This window comes from Rutilus rutilus, assembly GCF_951802725.1.
Source record: "Rutilus rutilus genome assembly, chromosome: 1".
In the NCBI taxonomy this organism is placed as follows: domain Eukaryota; kingdom Metazoa; phylum Chordata; class Actinopteri; order Cypriniformes; family Leuciscidae; genus Rutilus; species Rutilus rutilus.
Window position 1 is genome coordinate 10,634,382 of NC_140209.1, and position 25,021 is coordinate 10,659,402.

A 25,021-nucleotide genomic window follows, 5' to 3' on the forward strand; every position below is an offset into this window, starting at 1 on the left:
ATCTTTAAATATAACTATATTGCTGGCCATAAACTGACAAAGTGCGCGTCCAGTGTGCAATACCTCGAGTTGTCATAAACGCGACGCGGTGTTGCGCTTCTCGTACGGTGTGCGACCCCCTTTAGATTATTGGCAGCAAAAAAAAATGAAACGATGTGAAAGCCATGGGCTGAACAATACAAGGTACCGGTAATATCCATCGAGCCTATATGAACTAGTTGCCAGAAACACATCAACAAGAAAGAATGAAAGGCTACCCTGTAAAACAACTAAAAATGACCCTATACATCACCATCATCATCACCGCGATCCTGAACTACAAGTTCATTGGTGAATTCCTCCTCCTTGTCGCTCTCCTCCACTTCTCCCTCTCCGGCCTCCGCTAACTGACTTGCTTGCGCTAACAGCTCCGCCCAGATGCGCAGGGCTCTCTTGCGTGCACAATCTGCTCCATAGAACTGGCTTAAACAGACGATCTGACGGGTTTTAGAAGATAAAATACAACCCGAAACTAAAAAACAGACCAGGTCTCTATTTGAGACCGGCCTTTATTTATCCAAACCTGTAGCCACACCAGGCGTGTAAAAGAGACAGGCGTCTATTTGGGACTCAGCTATTATTTGAAGTTGTAGGGTAACCAACTGTGTTTATGTAAACCTTGTGTGTATTTGACAGTAATAGCGCAATAAGACTTGAATGATAACCAAGTCAAGTAATCAGGCGCTCTTTGACGTTTTAGTGTGTGTGCCTCGGGTGTACGTGTTCAGAAAAACGCATGTTAGTTAGAACAGCGCAACAGCACGCGAATGAAATGTTTAACTGGCAAAGCTTTAATGCACAGCCAAATTATGAACTTTTATGAACTGCAGTGTCCCGTGAGTGTAACTCTACCACTGCGTTTACATGTGATGTGAATGTACGTCACATTGTAGGCTACAGTATGTTGAGACGGAGACGCCAGAACTGAACTGATAGAATATTGATCATATATTATGCAAGCAAGAATGAAACGTTTCCGAATATCCACACGATTGCAAATGTAACATTGATTTTATACAACAGATCAACAAACGAAAAGGTAATATTAAGATATGTTAATTTTAAACACAGTATTGTCAGTATATTTTGTTCGATACTATAGATCACACAATACTCTTAGATCGACTACAAAATTATACTGGTGTTCAAGGACAAGCATTAAGCTGGTTCAGATCATACTTATCTGACCGCTACCATTTTGTCTATTTAAATGGAGAAAAATCGATCATAACTCCAGTAAACTATGGAGTGCCACAGGGATCTGTGTTAGGCCCTCTGTTATTCTCAGTATATATGCTGCCACTTGGAAATATTATAAGGGAAACATGGAATTAGTTTCCATTGTTATGCTGATGACACTCAAATCTATATTTCATCACGGCCGGATGAAAACGCTAAATTATCCAAATTGACAGAGTGTGTTAAAGATATAAAAGATTGGATGACGCGTAATTTTCTTTTATTAAATCCAGACAAAACAGAGGTACTAATCATCGGTTCAAAAAACCGCCCACAAAACCTCTTGCAATACAACTTTAACATCGTAGGATGTCCTGTTACTTTATCCTCTACAGTAAAAGACCTGGGTGTTATACTCGATTGCAACCTGTCTTTCGAAAATCATATTTCATATGTTACAAAAAACGCCTTTTTCCACCTTAGTTAGTTCATGCATTCATGACCTCGAGACTAGATTAATGTAATGCTTTATTAGCCGGTTGTCCTGCATCCTCAATAAACGAGCTACAGTTAGTCCAAAATGCCGCCGCTAGAGTTCTTACTAGATCAAGAAAATATGATCATAACACCAATTTTATCATCACTGCATTGGTTACCTATAAAGTTCCGTATTAATTACAAGGTATTGCTACTGACTTATAAAGCCCTAAACAGCTTAGCTCCAGTCTATTTAACGGATCTTCTATCACCCTATAATCCATCGTGCTCTTTAAGATCACTAAATTCAAGGCTTTTGTTCATACCTAGGATATCCAGATCCACCAAAGGAGGGAGAGCATTTTCACATTTAGCCCCAAAACTCTGGAATAGCCTTCCTGATAGTGTTCGTTGCTCAGACTCGCTCTCCCAGTTTAAAACTAGATTAAAGTCGCATCTCTTCAGCCAGGCATTCATATAATATTTTTAATCTTACAGTTCAAATTACAATCCGGCCTCTAGTTAATAAATGCCAGAGGAGAACTGGCCCCCGACTGAGCCTGGGTTCTCCCAAGGTTTTTTTTTTCTCCATTAGGTCACCTGTATTATTAGTATTACAATATTAGCGTCCGAATAGGACTTAACTGACAGTAGCCTATGCTTTCACTGGCCTTTAAAAGCGCTCTTTAATTAAAATAAATTTCTAAAATTGCATTATATAATAATATAATTAAAATTCTAACAACAATCAGTGTAATGACAATTTTATTCTTTGCATGAAAACACTTGAATTAGCCTAACTGTACGCTGTCTGGGTGTATTAAAACGTCAGAATTATATTCATATAGACCTGCAACAGTGATAAGGTAAAGCTAAGAGTGGTCCAGACCAACCTTCTGAAAGTATGACTTACAGAAGGTATACTTAACTAAGAACGTTTCGGGAAACACGTATTAACGATAAGGTACAGCTTAAGGTGTAACTTAAGAACGACGTAGCGTTAAGAAGGTTTCGGGAAACCCAGCCTTAGCCTTTATATGATATCTATGATAGCAGCTGGTAGCATGCAGCTAAAGACACAGGGTAACTTTGGCTTATAGCAGCTGGTAGCATGCAGCTAGTGACTCTAACTGCTGCTGAAGATTAGTCCTGTAAGGTTACATTACAGCTGGGTTCTTGTTTAATACTGGACCAGTTTCACAGATAGTTGTTCACATCAGACACTCAGACACAGAAACATGGAGGCATAGAGTCCAGGTTGAAGATAAACCAGTCTAAAGTCTAAAACAACAAAGGAAAAAAGACCAAACATTCATTTAAAGTATGGAAGGTGGTCATCAATTCTCACTGTAGTTTGTGCATTGTATTCAAACAAATCACACGTTTAGTTACAAAAAACAAGGAGCGAGTCTTTAGTTAGTAATTATTTTATTAGATTAGATTAAACTTTATTGTCATTGTGCAGAGTACAAGTACAAAGACAATGAAATGCAGTACATCTTTTATTTGTTTCTTGTCACATTATCTCCATCTGGTGGTCAGAACAAGAACAACAGAGTTACACTGAGCTGAAACAGACTGCAGCAACTTAACTGTTATAATGTTACTTTAATAACTTTCATTATTCATATTTAATTATTTTCAGGACCTTCAAGCTTTTAATGAATCAAAATAAACAACTTAGTTGATGGTTTAAAACTGAAATAAACTTTGTAGTCGGATTAAAATATGGCTTTAATAATCAGATTATGTTTAATAATGGTGTATTTCCTGTATAGTGAAATGTATAGTATATAGTATATAGTACATAGTATATAGTATAGTATAGTGACTGTTTGGGTCGTGCAGACCAGCTGGAGACATTCAGGGAAATGAGGACAGAACAACAGATCAACACATCATCCTCCAGCTTTCTAAAGAAACAACTCATCTCTGACACTGACATGCTTCATCGTTGGGACTTGGGAGGAGGTTTTACAGACTAGATTTGTTGCCTAAACATAATTGAGTCTTTAATGAGCATTGTTTACTTGTTCTTCCTTCATGGTGCCATTCTCAGATGCTCAGTCAGTTGATGTGTGTTCAGTTTGTCCGTTGGCAGTAAGTCATCGTTCCTGTTGTCCGTCAGCGGTCTGCAGATATCTCCTACTAGCCACGACATTTGTGGTTGAGGATGTTGAGAATCTCCTTGAGTTGGACCTCCATCATTTTCATTTTGGTGTCAATGATGCTGATATCAGGTACAACTGGTATATCGACCACTATAGCGGTGCCAATGGGAGTTCTCTTTTCACATCTCTCACCATAGTAACCATCTGGACACTCACACATCCATTCATTGGAGTCCAGCAGCCGATTGCACCTTCCATTGTTGCGGCATATTTCACTTTGGCAGACAGGCAACCTCTGGGAGTAATAGATGGAAATCTTTCTTGTACTTTGACCCCACCAACAGTCATTTTGGTGAAAGGGTGCTGGAGCCACAGCAAACTCTTCCCCATAGGCAGCATGTGTCGCTTTAGCATATTCAGTGAAGGTGTAATAAAACTGTCTACCAGAAGTATCATATGGATGAGACCAAGTAAACCTACAGTTACGTACTTTGTCCTTAATTTCACACTGTTTGTCTTTAAAGCAATCATTGGCTGCTTCTCTAACTGGTGTTTCATCTATTTCTTTTGATAGATTCAGAGTGTATCCCACAGCGACGGTGATCGTGTCCTCTATATCCTCTCTAATCTTAGTCAGATCATATAGTATGTAATTATCAGCCTGGTTTGTGTTGTACACCAGCACCACCCAATTGTACCAGGTGTACTTCTTATCCAGAAACTCTTTTACCTTATCAGCGATGGCTTTTTTGTTGTCAGTACTGAGTCCTTTCCTGATCTCCACCACGTCTTCCTTCACATACTGCATGTGGTTGGTCAGGCAGTATTCCAGTGCTGATTTCTGAGCCTCATAGACGTTCTTGAACATCTGGGTGTGTTTGGCTTCCATACGTGATGAATCCAACCCGACCAATTTCCAGTAGAACTGGTTCAGCACCATCCCCTTCCACAGCAAACTGCTGAAATAGACGTTATATTTACCAATATCTTGAAAGTCACATTTAAACTTCTTCCTCAGCAGTTCGTTGAGGTTTCCACTGAGAGACGTGTCTTTGACCGTCAGGTAATGGTAGAGGTTGGCCACACTTGCTTCAGTTCCCGTGTTCTCGTAGTAGTTGACGAATATCTCTGCCAGTCGGAGTTTCTGCTCTTTATTTTGTACCAACTGACTGTTCTGACGAAGGTCATTTAACTTCTTCCAGGCGTTGAGGATGCGGAGCTCGTCTTGAGAGTAGACGCTGGCGTAGTTAAACCATTCTACGTCTGTTGCCAGGTTGGAGATCTGGATGGAGATAGAGTCCAACTTCCTGTTCACTTCTTCAAACCCTTTCTGCACCGCGTTCAGCACCGGGTCATCCTGAGGGATGAAGATCAAGACCATGTTGACAACAGAGGCAACCAGAACTCCGACGCCAGGCGCCAAGCTGGCGACGTTAGCGAGATTCTTCATGACATCTGTCAACTTTTTGGTATCACTCTTTCCAATCACTTCAAAACTGTCTTTGACGACAGTGAGGAAGCTGTTTGCCACTGCCAACGATCTATCTACTTTCTCTCTGGTTTCAAAAGGCTGGTCTCTCTTCACCCTGTAGGGTGGTGAGACGACAGAGGATGGGGGGTCATGTGACCGAGCTGAGGATGTCGTCCAGTAGAGAAGAAGGATCAATGAAGCCAACAGCATGGAGGCAGACAGCCGAGGGAACGCCATGACTGCAACGCAGACAATACAACATGGAATCATAAGATAAGATAAACTTTATCGTGTCTGAAGGAAATTTGTCTTAGGCAAAATTGCTGGCAACAGGTACATACAAACCCATTCATAACTTATCATTTCATTCAGTTTGTACAAGTGACAGTACAATTGATGACAGTATATAACAAGACAACAATGTACTTAAGGACATAAAAATACAATAGACAAAAAAAATAATAATACAAGAGACCATCCAATATTTGAGGGGATATTGCACATGCCCTTATATATCGTACGTATTGTAGGTAATGTACGTATTGCACTTACCCTACTATAACATAAATTGCGCATAGTAAAGAAATTGCACAGTGTTACCGTGATGAGGACTCATGTTCTAAACGCTGCACGTTCAAGACTCACAACGCAACCATCCCATTTATGGCTGTTAGTTGTCGACTCGCTAGCATTTGTTTGTAAGTTATGTAATCATAACAAATGCATGTGTACAGCTGTCCATATTTATGACAGCGTGTAGAAGTCAATAACACTCTGAAACTATACGGGGCGCCAATTCACAAAAAATACCAAAGATTAGCGTTATGTTGCTTTAATAGGTTTCTTTGTTAAAGGATTCACTCTCCCTGATGCTTGGCCATTGTTCTTTTAGCTTTGAAATTCATAATGCAGGAGGAGACTTTGTGAATACAGCTTGTGTTCAGGTCTTCACCCTGTTTTCACCGTGGTCTGGGTGAATACTCAATTCTGACTGGCTGCAGGGTGTCCGTAAATACATGTAAGTGATAAAGGACACCTACTAAAAGAGTTCTGGTTAAACTGATGGCTTACTGTTCTAGATATGAATGTGAATCTGTTATTTCCAACACTGAGTGTAGTCCTTCAGTGCCCTCTGAACACCACTGGATGGCGCTAACACACAAGCTGCAGGAAGTAAGTTACACCAAAGAGCCTCGATACTAGGCTCTAAACCTTCTCTGGATACACTTTGAACTGACTTTGTTTCACAGCGATTAACGTTATCACACATCTACTTCATTGTTCAGGTCGCTACTTCAGGCCGACAGTAACGGCACACAAGGCGGATCATTTCTTCGTGAAAATCTTCATATTAATTTGGGAACAATGACATGGCTGGATAGCTAGCTTGTCTTGTTGTTAAACATACTGTCAACTTATATTTACTGTTTTCCAACTGTACACAATGTTATTACCTCTCAATCTTGCTAGCATAGCGTTAGCTTTCTGGCTCTGGCGATTTCAGCCTGAACTACCACAAAAATTGGTCAGGATGCAAAGAACAAAACCCTCAAGCTACTTCAGGGGAAATACAGGATTCACTGCAAGAAAGTGGTGTGAATGATTCAAGATTCACAATAAGGAGGCACCTAAACAAAAATAGGTCGGGTTGCCAAAAAAAGTCATTACTGCGCAATACAATATGCTAAACAGCACCTGGACAAGCCCATGAACTTCTGGAACACAGGGCCCTATTTTAACGATCTGAAACACAAGTGTCAAGCACAAAGCGCAAGTAACTTTTTGGGCGGATCTCGGCGCTGTTGCTATTTAACCCTCTGGGGTGTAAGGTGTTTTTGGGGTCCTTGAGATGTTCTGACATGCCCTGACATTTGTGCTTTTTTCAGTTGCTTATAAACATATTAATGGCAAAAAAAAATTACACACTATTTAGCACAAACAGGGCTACCATAATATGTGAGCAACAAGAATGTACATGTCTGCATTTTTGAGAGAATAATGTTTATGCGTGGTTATTGAAAAAACTAAAAACTAAAGTTTCTGAAATAAGACCACAAAACACATACTAAATATGTGCCAATAAGACTTTTGTCTAATAGATGTCATCGCCTAGTGTTTTTTCTTCAAAATGATGTGAAAATCACCCTGCCTAATCATTCACATAACACAATACATTGATTTGAATTTTGCAAAGCACTTTCTGTTTGGAAAGGCAATATGCGGAGTGGGCGTCAACGATCATGCATATTTAGTGGTTCACACCTGAGGAGACAATGGGGCCTGCATACTTAATTAGCCATTCATTCAGGTGAGTCACTGAGCCACAAGAATGCAAGAGCAACAGTTGGAAGCATCTCAATTCTTTTTTATTTTTCCACATATTGTGCTTGCAATTTGGCCTATAATATCCAAGGAAAACATGTCTAGTAATTGTGCAGTTAATTCTCATACTGTATTTTCAGTTTTGGAATATTTATCCTCTCCCCAAATTTGTCACTAATAAAACACAATAAAAATTATTTAAAGAAAAGGCTTATATTTACCTTTTAATAGTTTGTTTACATCTACCTTGTAAATATATTTTTTTATTAAAAAGGTTACAATTACAACAACAATTCAAGTGTAATCTTTCTTTGTAAAAACTAAAGTATACATTTTATCATACATATTTCAAAGTTAAGGATTTGATTGATTATTTGATTACTTTATTTTTGACAAAACATACTATATTTAACATGAGCAAATATTGGCAAACAAAAGCTTATTTGAGGTGGTAGATATTTTACAGTAAAAATGTATAATCTATCCAAAACTAATCAACGAAATGTTGTCTTTCATATGTCTGTAACATAGGTCTTTCATTTTTATTATAAGAAATATAAATGTTAATTTGCAGTTTAATACGTTGCTTATACAAATACATTTTATTTCAACATATTTCAGTCGATTTTTACTCAGTATAGCAATACAGTTTGCTAAAACCGAAACATTCATTCACAAACAGAAACGACTGACTGTAACGTTGTTTTTATGAAATATTAGGGCATATAAATGTTCATTTTCAGTTTAATACGTTGCTTATACAAATAGCCTACATTTTATTTCAACATATTTCTGTCGATTTTTACTCAACTCAGTATAGCAATACAGTTTGCTAAAACATCATCATTCATTCACACAGAGACGCAATTTAAATTTAAACTGTCTTTTTGCGAGCTGTGGTAAACAGCGCGCATCTCTGCGGCTGCCGTTCATTCATTCACAGAAACGCGATTAACTTGAGAAGGAAAAAAAACTTACTACAGTATTCGGATCCTCTCTCCTCGCAATACCCGCACTCTGAGGTAGATTTTCCGTTATTATTATTCCTCACAGCGCTGCCAGATGGTGTAAACACGTAGGCTACAATGATATGATTAAACTTGTGTTTTCTCGAGCTGATATGGGGGCGTTCACAGGTTTGCGTGGATTGCCTCAGTAATTTGCGTTTGAATAGCACGCGCTCTCCGTGGGCGGGTTCACATTACATTTGAATGAGCTCTAATTAGCTCGACTGGAATCGCTCTCTTTTAATACAGATTTCACAAGATGAGAATATTTGTTTTTTATATAAATTACCTAATTTTAAAAGAAGAGAATTCAAGCTTCATGCCTGTGTGTCTGTATGCCTGTTTGACTCAGTATTCGCTGAGTTATTGTTCATTTTCGGACGCGTTTCAGAATGGTCTTCACTGACAGAGAGAAGGCAGAACTCGCATCACGTTTATTTTTCTTTATTTGGCAAAAAGCACAACAGTTTGTTTTTATTGTGAGTATACACAAAAATAATACACATTTAACAGAATCGATTGATGTATGAAACTTGCTTGTATTATCAAAGTCAACAGAGCAAAATTAATTTCTTTTGAACTGAACTGAAAAAAATCCAGCAAAACGCGGGGGCGCGTTTGTCGACCTCAGAGGGTTAACCGGCGGGATAAATGACTCTTGCGCTCCGCAAATCCAAAAGGGATTGGTCTGAAGTAGCTTCATTATTCATAGGTGTAGTTTGGGCGTAACGGGAAACAAACCAATAAGAGCGTCATATCACATTCCCTTTAAGAGCATGATGAACGAGGTGCGCTTGTTCCATGGCGCAATACTATTATAATGCCACATTTACCAGGCGCGCTTCAGAATCGGTTCACAGCCGAGGAGATCGATGTTCTCGTCAGGGCCGTAAAAGAAAGAGAAGTGACATTGGGGATGGGACAAACCCAACCAAATTAGCTTCGGTTAAACATGCATATAATAATTTGGGTAAATGTGTAAACTTTATGCCTATTTTGCCCATCGTCATGGACACAACAATGATTTCCCTCGTGTTTTAATATTTTTCCTTATAATAATGTATCATTTGCAAAAAGGAAAATGCATCTGTGTAGATGAGAGAATCATCTACAGTGTATGCGCGTTGTTCACACTCTGTATTATGGCCAAGCATGCGCGCTTAAAATAGCATCTGAATGTACGTACAACGTGCCACTGACTTTAGACTAGTTTTTTTCTGGTCAGTGGTGCAATTGTTTATTTGCGTTGCATAAGAACCTTTTGAGATGGGAATGATTGTTCTGTAAAGGAAAGGATTTCCCGTAAAGGAAACAAATCCTTGAATTTAGAAACAAATTTAGATTTCAATTGTAAAACGCATTGAAATATAAATGAATGGTCTTAAAAAATTTAATCTGGCAAGTGACCATGGTATAAGCGGGTTAATGCCCTCCGAGGTGTCCGACTAAGGAGAGACCAGAACCGTTTATAAATGTAGATAGATAGTTAATACTCTGTCAATGTTAAGAATTGTTTGGTAAATAAATATAATTTGAATAGCTTTCAAGTTACAACTAATGTTGAATGTATTCTGTTCACAGATGTAAAGTACAACACATTACTATTAGGCTCCTCTCATAGGCTATATTACATTTTATTTTCAAATATTATGTAGAAACCTGACACTTGTAGTTGAATTCATAGAGCAGGGGCTGGTGATAAAAATGTCAACAATAAGTTGTACTGGATTATACTGTATAAGCAGATGTAGCCTATTGGAAAAAATACATTTCAACTGCATAATGCACACAGTATATATTATAGACAAAACACATTTAAAATACATTAACAAATTGATTTTGGACAACAATTTTGGAGTTGAAATTAAAATAAATTATTTTCCATGTTTTCCATTAAAATTTTTATTTTATTTAGTATATATTAGTCAATACATCAAAATAAATGTCCTTTAATAACTTATAACTTTAACTTTAATAACTTTAAAACACTATAAAATCATAATTATTTAAAATGTATGTTTAAGTAAAACTTTAATAGACATTATTACAGTGCATTTTTTAAAAGTGTACTTAAGTGTGTTAAGAAATATTGTGATGAAAGTGTACTTACTTGAAATTAACCTTAATTAGATATTATTACAAAGTGCATTTGTAAAAAAGTTCACTTAAGTGTGTTTATAAATATTGTGATGAAAGTGTACTTTCTTTAAGTTAAGCTTAATTAGACATTATTACAAAGTGCATTTTTAAAAATGCACTTAAGTGTGTTTATAAATATTGTTGAAAGTGTACTTACTTTAAGTTAAACTTAATTAGATATTATTACAAAGTGCATTTGTAAAAAGTGCACTTAAGTGTGTTAATAAATATTGTCATTAAAGTGTATTCCCTTTAAGTACACTTAAGTGGTCTTTAATTTTAATTGTATTATATTATCTGCAGGTGCACTTTTCAAAAAGTATACCTTTTTTTTATTTTAAGCACACAAAAAGTGCTCTTTCAATACAATTAAGCACACTTCTTTTTCACAAGGGGATTACTGTTTGAACCCCTTTTACAATTTTTTTTTCCACCCAGCAATGTACATTTTACACAAATATTAAAAAAGCTTATTTGAATTGATACTCACAGGTTGCAGTCTATAGTCTGGGATAGTAAACCTCTGGCCTGTATTACGATGCACCTTCACAAAGTCCAAGCGAATGCAGAGAGGCTTGATCTTGGTATCACGACACTGGCTTTATGTCCCGCTCAAAAGGCTTTGGCTTTTTTGTTGAGCACTTGCAAATCTACATGTGCCGTTTTCAGTGAGCAACCAATCGTGTGACACGTGAAGAGTTTCATAGTGATATACTTTTCTGATGAAGATTAAGAGATAATAACCAAACGGTAGAAATAATTTAAACACACTTTATTGGGAACAGGCAACACTAATGTTGTAGTGAAAGATTCAGAGAAAAACAACAAAATGTGTCATTACTAAAGTGTATTAATATTAGTCCATAACAAGGGTAAAAGAGAACAAAATGGATTAATTAAAACTATATGTCTATAATATTCTTTGACTCTCGTGTATATAAACATCAGTGACCTCCAGGTTTTTTTGACTATCTCTAAAACTGTTTTGACTGTGAAGTGCTACTCTTATAGTTTGAAGCTACCAGAGACACGAGAAAAGTTTAATTTGATTATGTCACATTACTTACGGCTGATTCGTTCAATATCTCTATACAACATCCAGAACATAATCTTCCCTTGAGCAAGTTTGGGGGTTTGCCTAAGATTATGAATAACTTTATAGAATAGAATATCCAATGTTGGCTTAATCTAAGCCATATAATCACTAAACCCTGCTTTTTAATGCAGGCCATAACTTATATTATTAATTGTACCCAGCATGAGAGAGAGAGAGAGAGAGAGAGAGAGAGAGAGAGAGAGAGAGAGAGCGAGCAACAGTTTCAATCTTTTATCCTTTCCTGACCATGTGACTAAAACCCAGATGTGAGACATTCAAACTGACCAATCAGATAATTACACTTCCCCCACTGTACTAAAGGTGTGACAATTCATCGACCCCTGAAGTACAAACATGTTGGCCTACAGGCCTAGATCACTATCAGAAATCTCTGTGCCTTTTGGAACTACAAACGGTCCTTGTCGTGGAAAGAGGGGGTGGAAACAGTAAAGCAAATATCTTTTTCATCATTCACATAAAGACATGCTTTCTGTTGCGTTAGTTGTATCTTCAAACTTTTCATCCAGGCTTGTTGCAATAGCAGTTGGTCAGTGTCAGAGTATGTGAGCGGAGCGGAGCGGAGAGAATTTGCGCTCCACGCTCAAAGCATTTCGTAATTACTCCGCTCAAGCTCCGCTCTGGGTGTACAATTTCCCGCTCCTCGCTCGCTCTCCACTCCGCCCTTAATACGTCTCGCTCCGTTTTCGCTCCACGATTTTTATTCTTTTTTTTTTTTTTTTAAATAACACCAACCTCTGATCAGAAGATGCATGTACTGTAAAACGAACACGGAGTACTAAGAGAAGAACATCCACATACTTTATTGGAATTTTGAACAGCCCCAAACCAATAAATTAGGCTATCCTTTAGCTCACTTTAAAACAAAGCAAAATAGGAATCACAAGAAATCTTTTGACGTTGTAATCACCTCCCCGCACTCGCGTTCTCCTTTGTCATACCTTTTACAATACATATTTTTTCCCCTTCTTCACGGTAATATTTCGGAAACGATCTGAAGAGAAAACGCAAAAGTAATAACTTTTATTCTGCGTTTAGACGACCGTTATGGGAGGGAAATCTGCGTGCATATGATGACGCAAAAGTGTGTGAAATTCAATGTAGTATGCACATTTAGTGGCAATGTGAAGCACTGATCGGTGCCTTCACTGTCTAGCAGTCTTTTGCTTTTACCGTTTAGACGGAAACACGACGGTGGAGCGTCCACTCTGGAGGGTGGTTTCACTTTTTTTGCGTTTTTAAGCCCCAAAAACGCCTTTGCCGTCTAAACGAAAGCCACATTTGATCAAATATTTGTACGTTTTCACTGGCGAGCGTTCTCGTGTAAACAGGCAGGGCCTATAAAATCGTCCATCATATAATGGAGCTGCACAGGTAGAAATCGCGAGGGGGTCGGTAAAAATATCATTAAAAGCATGTGTAAACTTAATTACATGATATATACTTTATATAAATGTTTGTGAAAGTACTAGTAAAACAATACAAATGCAAACACATGCAAAATATGATTAGAAACATTTTGAGTCCCCCTCCGTTGCCTCACAGTGGTTTGGTCCTGAGCGATAGTGGAGCGTTTTTGGAGCGAGAGAAAATCACAACGCTCCGTCATTAAAAAAATCCGCTCCTCGCTCCTGTCAAAATCACGCAACTCCGCTCCTCGCTCCGCTCCCACTCCGCACCGCTCACATACTTTGGTCAGTGTTCAGTCTTGTTCTCCTTTCAGCCCTGCATGAGGAGGCTCTATCAACTGGTGTTGCACCGTTCATAGATATGCAAATCATCCATCGAATACTGCACACCTCCATAAGAACAGGCACTGAATCTGGGAGCAAACGCTGGTTCCTCTTTCTGAGGCAGGACACAGGATACTGTATAAACTTGGGTAGCAGGGATCCTGTGATCTTAAAAGAGCATATAGCACAGCAAAAGCAGACACATGGCATTTGTCATTGGTCAGAGGTTTGATGTGGTTAGATTAAAACTAGTCTTTGGCAAAAAGACCTTAAATTGATGTACTTAAAAATATGGTAAAGGGAGAATAAAAGAAGATCTTACAAGCTCTTGTTTCTGGAAACATTTACATAAATTGCATTATATCAAAACAACAAATGCTGGTTTAAAACCCCATTTCATGAAGAGTATCAGCAAAATATTTAGTGTAACCAAACACAGAGATTCAATTGAATTAATGTCCAAAAACATTGTTGCAAGTAAAATGGACAAAATACAAATAAGCAGAAATCAAATCAGTTTCAGAAATGTTTCAAAAGCATTAATGAGAATACAAATATTTGTACTTGGGTAAAAATAAGAAATACTGACATACATTTTAAAATTTAACTTGGTGAGACAAATGATTACTTAAGTGATAAAGTAAAAAACGAAACAAACAATTACTGGATTCAATTCACAGTTATAATTCAGTCTAGATGTGAAGACTTAAATAATGCATTAATTTTGTGAGGCAGAATCAGATAGATGCAGATTTTACTTTGTGTGTGAAGATCAAATGATGTGGCTGCATTTAGCTGTGGCTATGTGTAAATTCATCATGCCCCAAAACAAAGGTGAGGAGGTTTCACAATTGTGATGCAAATTTGGTCCTGTTGTTGTAACAGGGAGCCAGCATGAGAATGTCAGTATGAGGTGTGATTTGGCTCAAAATCTTCCCACACCAATGTTTCAGTTAAGGAGCATGATAAAGTGCAAATTACAGACTTACTGAATCCTGTTGTGAAGAAAGCATTTTCATGGTTAATGCAAATTGTGATTAACATTATGGCCACATGGCAATTCTATGCTCCTTTACGTGGTTTTACTGCAGCTAGAGTTTTCCACTAAGGAGACAAACAAATTCAACACAGTGACACATGCAACTTGAAATTGCTATGCAATTCCAGTAAAACAGTTATTCTAGTTAAGACAAGATACCTGGCCTAGAAAACCTTTTAACCTATGTGTTTCATACAACACTTACAGTGAAGCAATCATGTGTCTTAAACAATAAACTTAATTAGCCAATGTGCACATTGTAGTAGCACAAACAACTATAAAGTGTGTTCTATGAGCACTATGTGTTATGCACAATTACAAATTTGAAAATACAATCAGGATCATTGCAATTTGGATATTAAAGGGGTCATATAATGCCATTTTTGTACAAGCCAATATGATTCTTTAGGGTCTAAATTAAAAGTTTGTAATATACTTTAATTAAAAATTCTCATTAGTATTGTAAGAAAACACTCATTTTACCTGGTCAAAAACAGCTGTTTTCAGCACGCCGTTTCAGTGCATGTGTCTTTAAATGATAATGAGCTTTGCTCACCCCGCCCCTCTGTTCTGTGCATACACCGTTTCAGACACAATAACCATAACGCGTTGTTCATTATAAACGTGGGATTATGAATTATATTGAGAACGTCGTACATAGAAAACATGCCGTAATGTACCCTGAGTGTAAACCTTAGACGCATTCATCATGAAGCGTGCTGGCGATTTGCAAAGATTAATATAAAGATTAATATAAAGGTTAATAAAACGTAACACTCACTTCTTCTTCTGGAGGTGCAGCAGGAACACAAATAGTTGGTACCGATCCTTTTTCAGGAGCAGCTTCTTAGCAAAACCAGCTTTACTGACCCTCGTTTGTAAAGCAGTCTGGTGTGTGAAATGATTCACGCAAACATGAAAGCATTGACGTTGATCGTGGGGAATATTCCCTTCGAAAACAAACTCAGCCACTGCGTCTTCAGCGGTTCAGATTTAGGAACATCAAAATGACTGCTGTGTTCCTTATAGCACCCAAGAACAGAACACCACAATCTCTTAGACGCCATTCTGCTCATAGACAGTGCTCCAGCGTATGTGGGATGGGCGTCGATTTTGTGACGTCACAAAATCGAACGACTTGATTTGAGATGGGGGAAAACATATTAGAAGATAAAAAAAAAAAAAAACACTGGATGGATTTTTTTATCATTTTATGATGGTTGTGCACAGGCACTGCCAAAAAACATTTCAGTACAATCAACTTGTAAAGTGCGTACCATTATATGACCCCTTTAAACTTGATGCTACTAACCCACTAGCAAGTTAATAGTTGAAGGCCTTGCATGAACAAAGCAGTTAACTCACTTAGAGTTTTACCTGTACGTGCAGATTGCTGATTTTTGCCCTTAGAAAGTGGTTTTGTATTTTTCTGAATATGGTGGAGCCCCTTCCCAGTGACCAGCATTTTTCCTCTGCATGGCCTATATTCTGACAGGAACTGCAAAACCTGCTTTCTTTACCATAGGGATGTTTGCCACGTTCTCCTGGAGTTTGAGGGTTTCCGCGTCTCTCTAATGCTTGTACGCCATGCGTTCTGGTACATTACTCTGCACTATTACGGTGTTGCATCACCTTAAGAACTGAAATAGGCACACTTTCTTGGACAGTTGCACATGCATTTTCTGAACTAAATGTGTCATCATCTGTGTGTTTAAATGTGTTGCTGCATAATTTAAGTGTATATATAAGCCTGCATATAAAATATTCACACACCTATTGTGTAACATCGTGAAAGGCAATCAAGTCTTGAGGTTTACACATCTTGACAAAGGTTCTAAAAAGGTCCAAAATTGGTCCAGTCAGACCTGAACGCCAATAAAACGTTTTAATCACGTGTACATCTCAAACAAGAACACATTATTTGTGGACATAAGCAAAAAAGAAGCATGTTCTGATTTAGCACAACATTTTATTGATCTTGAACAGCCAAAATTTCTCTTTATTTTTTTCAATGTTTAACATTTGTTAATGTAATGTATTATAATGTCCTGTATATCAGCTTTAAAGATAGATGCTATACAGCACTTGAAGTGGTTCCCCTATGATTACAAGCCAATGGACCACTTTTAGTGCTATTTAGCAGCATATTGTTTACATTGTGTACATTAAACTACCAACAGTATATAAAGTACTTTGGGACAGTCAAATACTTTGAATATTATAGCATTTTGGGCATAAACCAGAATATCAAAATCGACTGCTGGCGGTAGATCCTTCTCCTATTAAGCACCAAAACTCTGGAACAGTCTTCCTAACATTGTCCGGGAAGCAGACACACTCTGTCAGTTCAAATCTAGAATTAAAACACATCTCTTTGATCTAGCATTCACATAACACATTATAGACTTCTATAATTTAATGTTAGGTTGCACAGATTAGGTCATCCGGGACCGGGAACACTTCCCATGAATCCTGATGTAATCGTTACATCATAAGAAGAATGGCGTCTATGTTAATATTAGTCTCTCTGTTTATACCGAGGTTTACCGCAGTCCGCCGGATCCAGGCCGTATACAGATCCAGATCAGATGGTGGACCTGCACCTGGACCCAACCATGACGCATCCTGAAGTGCCAGCCTCATCAGCCCTGTGAAGGCCTCATCGACACGTCCAATCTGACTTCTGACCCGTAATGCTGCCTGGATCATAATCATACACTGTTCGCTCATTGGCCAGAGGAGAACTGGCCCCCGACAGAGCCTGGGTTCTCACAAGGTTTTTTTCCTCCATTCTGTCACCTGATGGAGTTTTGGTTCCTTGCCACTGTTGCCTTGGCTTTTGGCTTGTTTAGTTGGGGACATTTAATATTCAACAATATTATTGATCTGCCTTATTATGGGTGGACGATGATGCAATTTTCTTCTAGAAACAAACTTTGTTGTATTATTTTCATGTTATTAATGTGAAGCTGCTTTGATACAATCTGTATTGTAAAAAGCGCTATATAAATAAAGGTGAATTGACTTGACTTGACTAAAATGCAACATAAACAGTAGTGCAGCAGTAATATAAATGCAAAACCATCTGTTTTATGGTGCGTATTTCTAGACACCTTTAACCCTATTTTGATTATTATCAGGTTAGGTAAAGTCAAATCTGAATTTTCATACTCACGATCCATAGGTCAGAAGACTTCTCTGTGGTCTGTTCGGCTAGAAATCAAAGACTTTTGGCAGGCACACTTCTTAGTTTCAATTAAATATAGTTTTATTATTTAAAGGTTAATTAGTTTACATATAAAGTACTAATATATATTTAAAAAAAACAAGACAAATCAAAATCAGAAGTTAATTGTTCACAAGCGTTGTCTGTCAGAGGCTTCAATGGCATCAAACACCGGAGAGGCCGTTCCTACGAATCAGCGTCTCCTTCATCAAACTCCTTTCAGCCTTTTATAGACCATCTGAATTCTTGAGGTCGTCATCTTTGGAAATCCCCTCATAATTCACTAGTCTTTTACAGACAATCAAACATTTCCTAATCCTTAAGGTCATCAGTACTAAAAATTCCCCTCATTATTTATCAGTCTCTTACAGACAACTTATCCAATCTGAAGTCTTGAGGTGTCATGAGTTCTGGGAATTTCTTTCGGACCTGTCTATGTAAAGCCTTTGGCCTCGTCAGACTTTTCTTCTATGCTGCCTCCTGCACCTCGTCCGCAACACAGCCGACGGTAATGCTTGCATTTTTCTTCTTTTTCCAGCAAAGCTCTTTCTAATACAAGTTTCTTCCTCTCTTTTCTACCAGCATGCTTTTTAATAAATGCAAGGAGGATTTTTCAGCAGAATACCTTTACTTATACTCTTGATAACTTAAGCACATAACACAGTCACATCTGATAACAGATCACTCTAAATTGTAATGTAGATGCTGCTTTGAAACAATGTATTGTGAAAAGAGCTATACAAATACATTTGAATTGAATCGAATTTATATATATTTTTTCTTTTTCTTTTGATCAAATCACAGTGATCTCGTGCCCTTTCTCTTGGTTTGGTCTCATGCCATGGCGTTTCCCAAAAGCACTGTAAGCATTGGTGTCAATAGACTTCCCGATCAACCTGGGCTCACGATACTTTTGGGAAATGCAGCCCTGCATATTGACACTGATAACAAGTTTAATGATAAGCAGAAAATTAGCTGAATATTAACAACAAAACAAACTCTGTCAGAGGGGAGTCCAAATAATAAATTAAGGGAGCTTTTGAAGTAAACTTAAAGGGTTTATTCACCGGGTGTAAAGCTTTATTTTGGTCTCATCTGACCATCAAACCCAGTCCAAATGAAAGGTCCAGTAATGCCTGGTAAACATGAGATTGTTGTTTGATGTCATTATGGCTGTCACGATTTCAGATTTTTATACAACGTGACCATTTCTCTCTCTTGTGAATTTTTTTTAATTAAGTGCACAATTATTATGTTTAGTAATTTTCATTTTTGTTGTGTCATTGTCTGCTAAGCAATGTATCTGCAACTATTATAATGCATTGCATATATATGTGTGGGACACCTCATACTGGTGACAAAGTCTTTGTAAATTTTGCATATGTAACCAATTCCGGTTCTAGTGTTCAGTTCTCCCGAAAAAGACCACACACAGGCAGTTTGCTGAGCTCATTCATGTATCGTGTTTACTGGAGAGGCTGGAGATACATGAGAAAACACCAAACAGACATGAATTGTTGCTCATTCAGTCACAAAAGTGCCATTCACCTTGACAGTTTGGCTGGAACAGATGAGAAAATGGCTGACGTCATTCACATCTTACTCTCATCGCCTGCAGGTGTCCCAAATCCCCTCCATTTAGATGCATTTAGTACAAATTAACAATAAACATAATGAAATTACTTTAAAACTAAAACAGGCATTTTGGCACAATTCATAATTCATTTATTTGTTCTCTGTTACACATACTTGGTCAGTTAATTCAAATTTAAATAGTCACTGGAATGATGCGCATCATTGTACTTCTGCAGTGGGTTATATTTGGTGTGTCTGCATGAGACGCCATCTGGCATTCAGAGGAATACGTGGTGTGTGTGTGTGAGACGCCATCTGGTGTTCAGATGGAGTACCATGTATCATCGATCAGCCGTTCTGCACTGACAAGCTGAGCATAAAATAAATGCAGCCTTTGCCAAATCACCCTACTTAGAGTTTAGGATTGCTGTTCAGATTTAACACATTCAGATGTTATTTGGATTATAATTACAAATAAAGACTTATAAAGCTGGAGGCTAAATGAAGTAGAAACCCAGAGCATCAATTTCATCTCCACTTCTCCCTTTAATGCCATAACACCTTCCTGATCCAACATTAACAATCACAGGCTCACCCAGCTCATCAGATTTTATAGACTTTGTTTCTTTTTTACCGTTCATTTTTTCAACCACAATTTCCAGACCCCCAAATCTGTCATGATTCTTATTTGGCCACAGTGTTGCAGCGACAATTTTATCAGTGTTCTCAAAGTTAAATACTGCTTTTTCTTCTCCTGCTACACTTCCAACTTGAATCATCTGATAATCCTGGAAAATCACTTGGATTGTGTTCAGTGATATCACGTAGGTTCCTTGGAATAGGTAAAACTCCTGTGGCACAAATTTATTTCATGTGAATAAAATAACTAAAAGATAGTAATTTGATTAAATATAGGAATAAAAGATGATAAAATAGAATGAAAACAATCTTCAACCACCCTCACCTCATTGTAAGTAATGGTGATCTTATACAAGTTGTTGTAGAAAGCGGACTTAAATGTGAACTCATCACCACCATTCCCACCCACAATCACAGGTTCTGCTGTGAAAAGAATTAAGATGGAAAAAAAGTTACATTTACACAACAGCAGAAGTTTTCAGTCCTATATATATATATATATATATATATATATATATATATATATATTTCAAGCCCCTGCCCCTTCACAAACAGCATTACCAGCTTCACTTATTACTAACCAGACTGACTTTATTCCTGTCACATCTACAGAAGTTCTTATTGAGAATTAACAGAGGTTTAGATGATGTTTAGTTGAAAATGTATTGTTTGGGGTCACCATTATGGTGACTGGTGTTTGCTTTAGTTGGTCTCTTGACCCTTGACTTTCCTTAAGTGTTTTATCAGCAATTGCAGGTGTTTATGGAGAACATTTCTGAATTGATAAAATAGATCAAAATGGCTGTTTATGTCTGCATACTGAGAGTGTTTATTTGGTCCAGAAACAGTATACATTGTCTAAATGAGACTATAAATGATGTTTAAAATATGTCCACAATGACAACATCAGACATGCAGAACAGGTAAAAAAAATACGTCATAAAAAATGTTATTCTGGCACCTCAGTGGACGTCTTTTCAACGTACGTTTTTGAGAGAAAGACGTTGAAAAAGACGTATTTTGGACATAATGTTGCTTAGTGGGAGGCCCTGGTCATATCTAGGCTTGATTACTGCAGTGCTCTTCTGGCTGGACTTCCATCATGTGCAACTAAACCTCATTCAGAATGTTGCAACTTGTCTTGTCTTCAACGAGCCCAAGAGGGTTTGCACTGGGTTTCCCCATCTCTCTGCACTGGCTACCTGAATACTCATCTCTTCCATTATCACTTAACCTCATCTATAATAAATAAATAAATAAATTCCTATGCTTTACATATGCTTGACACTATACATCAATCCATCCCCCTGCTTATGCTCCTCTAAACAAGGTCTGAAACATTGTATAATGAGCACTTCCTCTGTGTGTGTGTGTGTGTGTGTGTGTGTGTGTGTGTGTGTGTGTGTGTGTGTGTGTGTGTGTGTGTGTGTTTTCTTTCTTATCTTCACCTCTTTACGACAAATTGCTTGCTATTTTCCTCATTTTTAAGTCGCTTAGGATAAAAGCTCTTCAGAATGAATAAATGTAAATATAAACACTACTGCTAACCTGGAGCTCTAGGAAAACAATCCACAGTGCCATTGTTGAACTTGAACTTCCATGTGTCTACCAGTCAACAACTCTGTTATGTGTGCCAAATTCCATGAAATGTCAAGCACAGTAACATCCAAAAAGAGCTTTAGTTTGATGCATTACCACAGTATTAGCAACAGTATTTAACACTAGAAGTCCCAGAGATTTGTAACCCTCCTTTAGCCAAGTGGATGCTAACTGGTTAGTCTTTTGGCTATCATTAGCATCAATTCATGTGTAAATGTGGTCATTACCTGAGCAATCAGCAGGGGGGTTGGGGGTGTGTGTGTGAATGGTTGCTGGTGGCTTGTTTGTATGTGTGGGGGAGGGAGGGCTGCTAAAAGCAGAGAACTTGATTGACCATGTCTCACATTGGCACGTAGGGTCTTGCCCAGGTGTAAACAGGTATGAATTAGCACATCTAATTGCATGCAGCTTGCTCTCAAATGAGAGGTAATTCCTTTTGTGCTGAGGTGGATACAATCTCACTGCACATAGCCTACTACTTCAGTGCCCTCAAGAATTCTGTGGTGTACGAACCTCCTCTCCAAGAAAAGAAAATGCAGACAAGACTCACCACTCGGCAGGCCTTGGAAATGATCCTGAGTGAAGTAAACCCTTGTGACTCAGATGTAGAAGACATAGAACTTCAGCCGGATTCGGACTCAGAGCTGTCTGATCTGTCTTCAGGTTAAGTTTCATTTCATATTATTTCCTATTTCATTTCAAACCAGTAAGTGGAAAACACCAAAAAAGCAGAGTGGAGTGACATAAATATTTACTCTGCCTTTTTTGTATTGTCCACTTTTTTGTTTGTACTACTTAGCAGACATTCACTGCCATCTGAAGTGCAAAACATTATTAGTTGTTTCTTTGCTTTAGTTGTATCTTTTTATTCAGGAAGATATTTCAGACATTATTCCGATACAGAGAAGGAGATACTGGAATTATTATTAGTATCTATGCATGCATTTGTGATATCATTTGACTTTTCCATCGCTCACAATTTGAATTTGTTCACACTGCAGATGAGGAGACTGCTCCTCAACCAAAAAAGAGAGCCCGTTTGGGGACTGACCTGACAGAGACAGCGAAAGATGGCACAGTGTGGCGTGAAGAACAGGTGGGGACGCGTCTCCCTTTCACCCCAATAAAAGCGTACGCTGCAGATGGAGAGCCAACGGCTAAGGCCAGGAAAAGTATCTCGAGTCGCCTTCAGAGTTTCCTGTGTTTCATCACTCTTGACATGCTTCATAGCATTCAAGAATGGACTATTCAACATGCATAGGAAACGGAGCATGTTCATTGGTTCATGGCCCTCCCTGAACTAATGACATTTATTGCAATTGTCATCTTGCGGGGGCTTGCCAAGGTTCCATCACTACGTGACTGCTGGTCAGCAAACCTGGGAAACCCACATATCATTGGAACAATGCCGTGAAACTGCTTCCAAGACATCATGCGACACCTACGCTTTGATGACAGGTCCACCCGGAGTGATCGAGCAAAGACTGATAAGTTTGCTGCAATTTCCAGTGTGTGGGGATCATTTGTCACCAATTGCATCACGTCCTACAACCCTGGTCTACATATCACCGTTGATGAACAGCTTTTCCCGTCAAAGACTCGCTGCTGTTTCCTGCAGTATATTGCAACTAAACCTGACAAGTTTGGGATCAAGTTTTGGGTGGCTTGCGACCTAAAATCCAAGTACATTTGTAATGTCCTCCCATTTCTTGGCAAGGACCCTAGTCGTCCCAGTGGAGAGAGACTGTCTGAAAATGTAGTGATGAGGCTGATGGAACCATTCCTAGACAAGGGCAGAAATGTTACCACGGACAATTTCTTCACATCGCTGTCACTTGCGCATAAACTTCTTAGCCGGAAAACCACCATCCTCGGCACAGTCAACAAGATTCGTTCTATGTTTATGTGTTTCTAATTTTTAGAATTAACACCGCCAAGTGTGTCATTGTGTCATTGTGTGTAAAAGTGCTATGAAAATAACAATTTATCTTATTTATTAGGTGTTTTCAACCACTGCTGCTACGCTGACGGCGTATGCGCCCAAACGGAAGAAGACCATCTACATTCTTAGCAGCGTGCACAGCGTGATTCAGACTGATAATACCACCAAAAGGAAGCCAAACACTGTCACCCTTTACAACACCTCAAAGTGCGGCGTGGATGTGATGGACCAGATGGTGCGGGAGTACACTGTCCGCACAGGGACACGGCGCTGGCCAGTTGCCGTGTTCTATAACATGATTGACATGGCAGCACTGAATGCACATGTGCTGTATCAAGCATGCACCGGAAGGCAGGAAAGACGGGTGGACTTCCTGGTGGAGCTTGCAAGAGAGTTGGCTAACTCTCATATGTGTGCGAAGAAGGCAAGAAAAGAACAATTGCTTCGGACACAACCCTCCACACCTAGCCCTGGAAAAAGAGCCATGTTTCAGGTCAAACACCAATGCAAGAACAATCATGCCACTGTGCGATGTGTTCACTGCTACAGATACACATGTGGTAAATGCAGACGGGAGATACCATGGCAGTGCCAGGATTGTGAGTGATTGCTGGAATGTACTCACTCACTTTTTAATATTATTTGTAAATATGTGTACAAATGGTTGGTTTCTTTTTTATTTTATTTTGTACTGTTTTTATCAATAAATCTCAGCAACAAAGGAAAAAAAAAAAAACATGTGTGTTGATTTCTCCCTAAGATGGCAAAGTGAAACACAAGTTTTCTTGAAGTGGCTCAGCATGGCCCCACATCGTTTACATAACAAAAGCAACTGTTCACAGCTGATTAAGGATATTAGCCTAAAGCCTTCCAGCCCATCGGCTGTCCTGTGGGTTTTATAGGTAGAAAAGCCAAATGGCTGCTCTCTGGGACTTCTAGTGTTAAGCTATCAAAAACACACTGGCTTGTTGCAGAAAAATTCCAAAAACTGGAAGAACTTTAAAAAAAAAAATGGAAGAAAAGAAAAATCTGTTAATATAATTGTTTCTTTCAGTTTCTATTTTTTTTTTTTTTTTTTTGGTTTAGCTGGATAGTTCAATACCTTATCTGTAAAATTTGAATATGCTAAATATCTTTTTCTATTTAAGTTTACTATATAGAATGGGTTGCATTGTAGGTGTGATTATAGTATAGTATAGTATAGTATAGTATAGTATAGTATTAGTATAGTATAGTATAGTATAGTATAGTATAGTATAGTAATTCTTGAGACCTCTTGTGGCGAGAATTGCCTAGTGGCTAGCGTAATGACATGTAGTCCAACTGCACCTCTGGCGACCTGAGATTGAATCCTGACTCAAGGTCCTTTGCCGATCCCATTCCTCAGTCTCCAGACAAAAGCTTTCCTG

The 25,021-nt window shown here is 38.2% G+C and overlaps 3 protein-coding genes across 3 annotated transcripts in view; all 3 read right to left on the minus strand.

The window, feature by feature from the left end:
- The window catches only part of LOC311287301 (GTPase IMAP family member 8-like), a 446,844-nt gene that overhangs the window by 81,550 nt on the left and 340,273 nt on the right, over window positions 1-25,021 (minus strand). The window lies entirely within an intron of this gene.
- LOC311287405 (cephalotoxin-like protein) lies at window positions 3,107-11,368 on the minus strand. The gene is made up of 2 exons (XM_084404244.1): window positions 11,236-11,368; window positions 3,107-5,516 (listed from the first exon to the last, which is right to left on the minus strand). The coding sequence occupies exon 2, from the start codon at window positions 5,512-5,514 to the stop codon at window positions 3,844-3,846; it is 1,671 nt and encodes a 556-aa protein (XP_084260370.1). The 5' UTR covers window positions 5,515-5,516; window positions 11,236-11,368; the 3' UTR covers window positions 3,107-3,843.
- Window positions 18,654-25,021, minus strand: part of LOC311287291 (verrucotoxin subunit beta-like) — a 35,455-nt gene continuing 29,087 nt past the window's right edge. The window contains exons 6-7 of the mRNA XM_084404014.1: window positions 20,397-20,494; window positions 18,654-20,283 (exon numbers count right to left, since the gene is read on the minus strand). Coding sequence (XP_084260140.1) covers window positions 19,930-20,283; window positions 20,397-20,494 — 452 coding nt within the window. The 3' untranslated portion in view covers window positions 18,654-19,929. The remainder of the gene's footprint in view (window positions 20,284-20,396; window positions 20,495-25,021) is intronic.

Coding starts and splice junctions, on each gene's coding strand:
- LOC311287405 (XM_084404244.1), bottom strand. CDS start 5,514: ATGGCGTTCCCTCGGCTGTCTGCCTCCATGCTGTTGGCTTCATTGATC.